Source organism: Sinocyclocheilus anshuiensis, unplaced genomic scaffold, assembly GCF_001515605.1.
Source record: "Sinocyclocheilus anshuiensis isolate Anshui unplaced genomic scaffold, SAMN03320099.WGS_v1.1 scaffold1050, whole genome shotgun sequence".
Classification (NCBI taxonomy): Eukaryota; Metazoa; Chordata; class Actinopteri; order Cypriniformes; family Cyprinidae; genus Sinocyclocheilus; species Sinocyclocheilus anshuiensis.
In genome coordinates, this window is record NW_015536519.1 from 241,087 (window position 1) to 249,550 (window position 8,464).

The 8,464-nt window shown below is 36.9% G+C and overlaps 1 protein-coding gene across 2 annotated transcripts in view; it reads right to left on the reverse strand.

Moving 5' to 3' along the window:
* Positions 1–8,464, reverse strand: part of LOC107693364 (FACT complex subunit SPT16-like) — a 14,155-nt gene that overhangs the window by 3,682 nt on the left and 2,009 nt on the right. For both annotated transcript variants that reach the window (XM_016492726.1, XM_016492718.1), the window contains exons 4-11: positions 6,827–6,925; positions 6,628–6,743; positions 5,890–6,043; positions 5,690–5,817; positions 4,317–4,579; positions 3,170–3,288; positions 2,851–3,089; positions 500–575 (exon numbers count right to left, since the gene is read on the reverse strand). In XM_016492726.1, the coding sequence (XP_016348212.1) occupies positions 500–575; positions 2,851–3,089; positions 3,170–3,288; positions 4,317–4,579; positions 5,690–5,817; positions 5,890–6,043; positions 6,628–6,743; positions 6,827–6,925 (1,194 nt within the window). The remainder of the gene's footprint in view (positions 1–499; positions 576–2,850; positions 3,090–3,169; positions 3,289–4,316; positions 4,580–5,689; positions 5,818–5,889; positions 6,044–6,627; positions 6,744–6,826; positions 6,926–8,464) is intronic.

Consider the following 8,464-nt stretch of genomic DNA (forward strand, 5'->3'; position numbering starts at 1 on the left):
CCTCCAATTAAAAAAAAAAAAAAAAAAAAATCCAGATTAATCCAGAATCGTGCCGCTCTATTTTGCACACAAACAGCTCCTAATCGAGTACAGTTTTTATGTAGCCGGCTGATTTTTTCATGGTATTCAGCAGCAATTAAAAAAAAAAATTAAGTGAGTTCACTTCATAAAAGAGTTTTCTCTGTATATTAAAAGCTGGACAGTCCAATAAAATATGTTTAACAGAAAGGGGAACCTTGTAAAACATACATTGAGTAGGGTCTTCACCTTTAAGGAAAAATCCTTATGACCTTGTATGACCTATGCGACATCTGGTCAGCAGCAATTAAATGTTTTCCAGAAAGAGAGACAGAATAAATGTTTGACTTCATTTTTTTTAACCACATTGGAATCGGAACTGGGAATTGATAAGAATCTGAATACGACTTGATAAAATTCAAACCCTAATTAGGACGGGCATTTGTGGCACGGTATGGTTTTCGTTTGGCGAGACACTCACCCACTCCGTGACGTTACAGAGGGAGCTAGACGTGGGCTGCAGCAGGCAGGTGCTCCTGTAGGGGGCGCCTTGGAACCTGAAACGCAAAAACAACATCACGTGATGATTAAACTACTACTTACAGAGCGCTTTGGGGATAAGCCACTGGGTCTCACTTGCTAATAATTACATAGATAATTCATTTTCAGTACTTCTCGCGAAAACGTTCTGGCTAACTCACAACAACATGACTTTGTTCCTAATCTTGCCCCAATATTAATGTATTTAAAGTAAATAAAAGAAGCGACTGCATACCCGAGGTTAATAATTAGCATAAAATATAACAAAATATCCATATTAGGACTTTTTTGCACAATCATTCCTTTATAATCTTTCATAATTCCCCCCGATAAACTTCGCATTCACTTGCGAAACATATGCATTCTCCCCCAAGAAACTTTGTTTGTTTGCAAAACTTCCGTATTCCCAATAAACTCTGCATTTGTTCATCAAACCTGACTCCCCCGCGAAATTTGTTATCAAAAGTTTTGCATTACCCCAAGAAAAGTTATGACGGCTTGCAAAACGTTTGTGTTTCCGTAATACACTTTGCGTTAACTTGCAAAATTTCTCTCAAACATTTTGCATTTTCCCAAGAAACACTGGGTTCACTTGCAAAACTTGTGTTCTCAATAAACCCTGCATTGATTTGCAAGACAGGTTTCCCTGAGAAACTTTGCGAAATTTTATGCATCTTTTCCACTCCGACAAATAAATGATAAAAAATGGGAATAAAACGTAACAAAAAAAAAATATATATATATACACACCCTTAAAATACACAATTATTTTTTGAAGGAGACATTTTATGCCCCTTTTTACAATATGTAATATAAGTCTCTGGTGTCCCCAGAATGTGTCTGTGAAGTTTCAGCTCAAAATACTCCACAGATCATTTATTATATCATTTTGAAAATGGCTATTTTGAGTGGAAGCAGAAACACGCTGTTTTTCGTGCCTGTCTCTTTAAATGCAAATGAGCTGCTGTTCCCCGCCCCCTTTTCCAGAATAGAGCTGCGCCATTACAGCTCGTACCTGCTAAAAACATCTGTTTTGGTTCTGATTATCATGTTTATCGTGCTGAAATCATGCGTTTTAAACCATATGAGTTTAAACTTCAGATATACGGTTTTCTGAGCACACACATCCGAAGCACACGCACAGAAAGCGGCTGTCACAGCATGTGAGTACTAAACTAAGTTCTCATTCACACACAAGTTTACATTAAAAACACACACGAGTTACAAAAAACAGTGGGTTATGTCTGTGAAGGTAAACAGCTGGGAAATAAATCACGGTTATTTTAGATCTGTGTGGCTGCGGAAATATACATTAAATAAATCAATAAATCCACTGCTCTGTTGTCTCCTCTGAGGCTGGGACTTGAGCTCAAACTTTCACCATTGCATTAGAGCTGGTACACCATTGTCGCTTGCAAAAACACAATAACGGCGCTGTGGGTGTAAACTTACAGATTAAGGGGCGGTAATATTATAATGAGATCTTTGCCACGTCACCAAGGGAGCGAAATCTGACACGCTCGTTTTCTCAGACGCTTGCAGAAAAAGGCTTCCCAAAACAAAGTTACTGGGTTAATCTTTTTCACATTTCCTTGGTTGATAGATGCACCGGGGACCTGATTATAGCACTTACAACCTGGAAAAGTCAGATTTTCATGATACGTCACCTTTAACAGAAATAACCATACAAATAAAAAAAAATTACAAAATTACACTTTTCGTGTTCAGGTAATTTTGACCCGTTTATGAATGGAGTACCATTAGGTGTCAAAAATAACCATGTTGTGTGTTCTCACAAGAAACATTTTGTTCACTTACATAAGTTTTGCGTTCCTATGGTGAACTTTCACCAGCAAACCTTTCATGTTTTCTGGAAAGCTTTGGGTTTCATCCAAGAAACTTTGCGTTATCTTGCGCAACTTTGGTTTCTTTCCACTAACATTGTGTGCATTCTCAAAGCTGCTGCATTTCCGCATGAAACTGTGCGTTCGCTCGCAAAACTTCGGCGTTGCCAAGAAATTGTGTTCTCGCAACACTTTTGTGTTCCTTTCAGTTTCAGTTGTTTCAACATTTTTTTGTAAATTTAGAATACATTTTAGCAGAAAAGTTCTGATTAAAATGAATTGTGATTTATAAAACATTCGTACTCCGATTTGACAAATTCCTGTGCGGTTAGTGAACGAGACCCACAGTTTTTAATTGAAATCATATGGGAACATTCGAGTATGTTCAATGCGGTTAAGTGGCAATGCGGCCAAGACTTACGACGCGACCCGATTTTATCCGACTCACCCGAGATCTCTGAAAGGTATCTCGAACTCCAGCTCCTCCTTGGTGAGCGACTCGACCTTCTCGATGAAGTTCTTGAAGGCGGATTTGAGTTTGTGTCGCATCTCTCGCTCCATCTGTTCGGCGTAGAGGTCGTCGCGGTCGTGCATGTGCTGGTGTTTGCCCAGGTCTGTGGTGATCTCGCCCACCTCCGTGTAGAACTGCACGTCCGTGTGACGCTTCTTACCGAACATGATGGCGTTCTACGACAGACAGAGAACTTCGTTAAATCCGGTCGGTGTAGCGTGAGACACCGGACAGACGTTTTCAGTGTGTCGCACACCTTCAGATGGAAGTGCAGCACGATGATCATCTCGCCGTCGCAGGGCTGGAATATGGCATGCTTCATGTTGTTGTAGAGGATGTCGACTTTGTCGCCGCGTACCGACGTGAAACGGAAACCTGGAGAGACACGAAGAGAGTCGGTCGTTTGCGATTAACACACGATCAGGTCAGTTTTCACCTGGAAGAGATATGTAATTACTAATGAATAGTTTTTGAGTAAGGGAACGAAGCTTTTTGTGTTCAGGTCATTTTGACCCGGGTATGTATGGAACACCATTAGATATCAAAAAGACTTTTTGCCATTAAGTTATACAAGTGTCAAAACATTTAGCCTTTTCCCCATAACTCACAAACTTTTAGGACTGAATTCTGCAGATGAAAATAACGTCACCTATTGACAAACATTGCAGCATAAAAATCTGCATTTCTTTTTTTTTTTTTATCAGAAAGCTAAAGTTTATGCAAGTATAATGAATTTATTTTGTTTGAAGACTTCCCAGAGCAATATTAGTGTTGTTTTGGTGTTTTATTAGAAATAAATACATAGGTAATTCTCAAATTATATTTTTCTATAAACTACATACAATGATATATTCAAATAAAGGTTTTCAGCAATATTGAACAAAAATCCTGGAAAGTTTCCATATTTCTGGAATGTGTCCAGAAATTTACCAGAAACTTTCTGACTCTCCGCAACACTATTAAAATATATGCATATATTTTGCATAATTTTTTGGGGTGTGGTTCAAGTCTAATTTGGAATTTTAAAGAATTTTGCAATAAAATAAAAAAAATTCAAAATTGCAGTAATAACATTGAGAAGTTGCCAATCAGATACAACATTGTTTTAGTTGAGAACTAAAATTTCTGATTCTTCTGGTACCAATCAGGTGAATTAATTTTGAATTAATCAGATTTTGAATTAATTATAAGAGTTAATGGCTGTTATATGATAGAGATTGATGCCATTTTGTTAGGAAACAACTGGAATTGATAGATTATATCCTGTGCAAATGGCCCATAGTAGCCTTATAATTCAGTTGCATCAGCCTGCGTCACATACGAGCATGATTTCAGTCGCTCTTCTCTAGATTGGTCATTTAAACCCACATTAAAGGCCTACTAAAGAGCAGAAGCTCTCTCACCGTTGGTGTGCGCCTCCAGCGAGCCCTGCATCCTCTTCTGCGCGATGTTGGGCCGGATGTAAAGGTCTTTGAGCTTGGGGTTGCTGCGGTTGAGGTTGATGACGAGGGAGTCCTGTTTAACGATGCCCTCCTTCTCCTTCTCCTCCGCCTCGCGGGTCTTGTAGCGCTTCTGCACCTCTTTAATGATGCGGAAGGCGTTCTGCAGGTTGGTGGAGGGAACGGAGTGATCGCCGGGCGACTTGAGGTTCGACGCACGGTACGTACTGAAAGAGAGGACAGTGTTTGCACGCTAAAAGGCTTTAAGCATGCTTAAAGGGACTGTTCAATCAAAACTTAACTTTCTGGCATGCTACGAAAAAAGTGTAGTAAAATACGGAGACAAAACGGCAAATGGTGACATTCACTATGAATGTGTGGAAAAGAGCAGCGTGGACATTCTGCTAAATATCTTCTTTTGAGCTCAACGGAAAAAAAGAAAAGAAAAAAAAAGTCATACAAGAATTGTTTAAATCTTATTTTTGTTAAATCTAAAACTAAATCTGGTCTCGCTCCATTACGTATCTTTTCATTAGAATCTAACAAGTAAAGCGTACGAGGAGTTAAAATCAGTGATACACCAAACTTTTAAATTCTGGGCTGAAACCCGAAAATTCTGGATGCACTTAGACAAATATTGAAACCAAAGATAATTATTTAATTAATCAAAATAAAGTTCTACATAAGGCAGTTTTAGTCAACTTTTTATTAACAGAACTACATTTCTACAACTTATTAAAATATTAAAAACTATTACAATTTAATACATATGAGTATTGATAAAAAAAAGAGAAATTACTATTTATTTATGTCTACATATTTTTACTCTTCATATTCTTCTTTATTAATGTTTACTTCAGTTTTAGTTATAAGTGTAAAACAAAATGAAAATTTTACTTGGCATGCAGCTGAAATACAACGTTTTTTTTGTTTTGTTTTGTTTTTAAATTGGTTTAAGAACTATAATAACCAAATAAGTTTTTTATTTTTATTTTTTAAGATATTTTTAATTTTAAGATTTTATGCACATCTTGACAATACATTAAAAAAAAATTGGTTTAAGAACTATGATAACCAAATAAATATTGATTTTAAAATAAGTATCTTTTTTAATTTAAATTTTTTTTTTTTATTATTTTAAGCACATCTTTTTATGCATATCTTGTCGTTTTACTCCAGCATTCAATGCAACATCCCAAAAACTTACACTAAAAATATGCTCAGATACACTTTAGACAGTCTTTTAGGTGTTCGCTGACACAGTGACCAACCACAGGACTGATTTCGTAGTGTTACACTAATCCAAAAAGCCCAGTAACAGGTTTGGAGAGGCTTACATCTCTTTGACAAACGTAGCCTCGGGGTTGGGGAAGAGGTTCCCGTCGTGGCGTCCCAGCGAGCTGCCCGGCACGAAGAAGTTTATCCTCAGATACGTGTAATCTCCTTCCACAGACATGCTGATGTTCTGCAAACACACAACAGAGACTCAGACCAAGCCGAAGCGCCTCAGATATCGCTCCGCAGCAGATGCCTTTACCTTGATGGTGGCGATGTGGAACGGCGTGGCGATGCCGAACACGGGCATGACGACCGTCTCGTACTTCTTATCGATGAAGATCTTCATGTCTCTGATGTCCTTCTCGCGGGGCATCTGGGAAACGGTCTTATACGACACATTCGACTTTCTGGCTCTGAGGCGGAAACGTGAGAAGAGAAGAGCGTTTGTGTCAAACTAGCGTGACGAAATGTGACCACAAAACCATTGAGATTGAGATTCATACATCATCTGAGAGTGGAATAAATGTGTCCCTGCAGCACAAAAGCAGTCTTAAGTCACTGGGGTATATTTGTAGCAATAGCCAACAATACATTGTATGGGTCAAAATTATACATTTTTCTTTTATGCCAAAAATCATTAGGATATTAAGTAAAGATCATGTTCCATGAAGATATTTTGTAAATGTCCTACCGTAAATATATCAAAACTTAATTTTTGATTAGTAATATGCATTGCTAAGAACTTCATTTGGACAACTTTAAAGATGATTTTCTCAATATTTAGATTTTTTTGCCCCCTCAGATTCCAGATTTTCAAATAGTTGTATCTCAGCCAAATATTGTCCTATCCTAACAAACCATACATCAATGGAAAGCTATTTATTCAGCTTTCAGATGGTGCATAAATCTCAATTTCAAAAAATTGACCCTTAACACTGCTTTTGTGCTCCAGGGACATAAACGAACTGAAGTGGCGTGAAAGCGTTCATCCTCGTACTTCTGTATCTGCTGTCCTCCCTTCTGCTCCGTCAGACGCCGCTTGGCCTCCTCGTTCACCTGATTGGCCAGCTCTCTCTGATGGGCCCGCCTCTTCTCCTCAGCAGTCATCTCATTCTGACCAATCAGAAGAGAGAATGAGAACAGGCGGCTGAGATGGGTGAGTTTTGAGGGTCAGTGAACAGGAAGGAGGCACATACCCTGGTTCTGTCTGCCAGCAGGGCGGCGCTGCGAGCTCCTTTCCCCAGCAGCTCCTCAGCATTATCGTCCTCTTCCTCCTCGTCCTCTTCATCGGCGTTCTAGAAACACACAGTAAAACGGTTTCCAGGCAACTTTCACATACATTTATAAACTCTATAGATATAAACCTCTATAGATATATTTGTGTCCAAAGTTGTGAGAAATTGCTTTGTTTGCTAATATTTAATGCGATATTCCACTGTTTATGTTGCATGTGTACAAGAGAACAAAATCACTTTGTGGGAAACTGGTGCAAAAAAATAATAATAATACAAATTTTGGCACCTGAGGAACCCTGTGAATATTTTTTCTGCATAATAATCCTAAAATAATGCCAATGACCACAAACCATTAAAAGACACTACTCTATTTTTCCTTATACATTTTGAATTCTTATTTTTGTTTTATTTTTATGTATTTTTTTCCATTTTAGACATTTTTTTAATATAATTTTCATATTTTGTTATTCATTTTTTTATACTTGATGTAAACTTAATGTTTACTTTAGTGTCTAGCAGAAATAGAATGTTTTCATATTTTATTTCAGTTAAGATCCACTTCATTTTAAATAAATATTAATTTAAATTGGTCTACATGATTTTTATATATTCTTCATTTAATTTTTTTTATCAGTTTATATATCTATTATTGAAGTTTATTTCAGTTATTTTTATTAAAGTAAATGAAAATTTTATTTAGCATATAACTGAAATAGAATAAGTTTTTCATGTTTTATTTCTGTTTACTTTATTTCAAATAAAAATTATTAGTTGTCGTTTTTAATAGGTCTACATCAGGGATGGGCAACTGGCGGCCGTGAACGGCCCGCTGGATCATATTAGACTCGGATGATAAATTTTAAAACATTTGAAAAGCAAGTCACATAAAGATTGCTTTCAGTTTAAGATGTTAATACTATCTCCAACCAGGAGAGGTCGCTATTTCCAGCCGCTCCCGTATTAATTTCAGCATAGGACATGCACTCTAATGTAAACATTCACTAACATTAGCAAATAATAAATGAAAAACTGACCATGAAAACAGTATTTTCCAGTCAAGATGGTAAACAGATTATCTTTTTACCAAGTTCAAGGGGATACCCATATGTTTGGATTGTTTATAAATCTGTATTTTATTTAAATCGCCATCACACCACTGCTCACAAACAACGGGGATGCCAGAGTTGCACTTGCCTCAAATTTCAAAGGTAAAATTCAGTCAACAAAAGCTTTTTGGCAAATGCATGACAGAAATGTTTGCACTGGATGGTGTTATTATTAAGGTTTCCGCGGGTCCTTAAAACGTCTTCAGTTAAATTGTTTACATTTAAGGCCATGCAAACTCTTAAAATGGTACAAAAAGCCTAAATTATAAGAGGTCTTTGGGGACGGAAAGACAATAATTGCTATATGGATTAATATGACGATTAAACTTCAAAAGGCTCAACTGACAAATCTGCTTTCTCAATAAGCCCTTCTGCTATTTTTGCTGCATATTTTTAAATGTAAACCAGTGGATCGACAAAAAGCTAATACATTATAAAAATCTAAACAATTAAGACACTAAGATATATTTATGTTATTTAATATAATAATTAA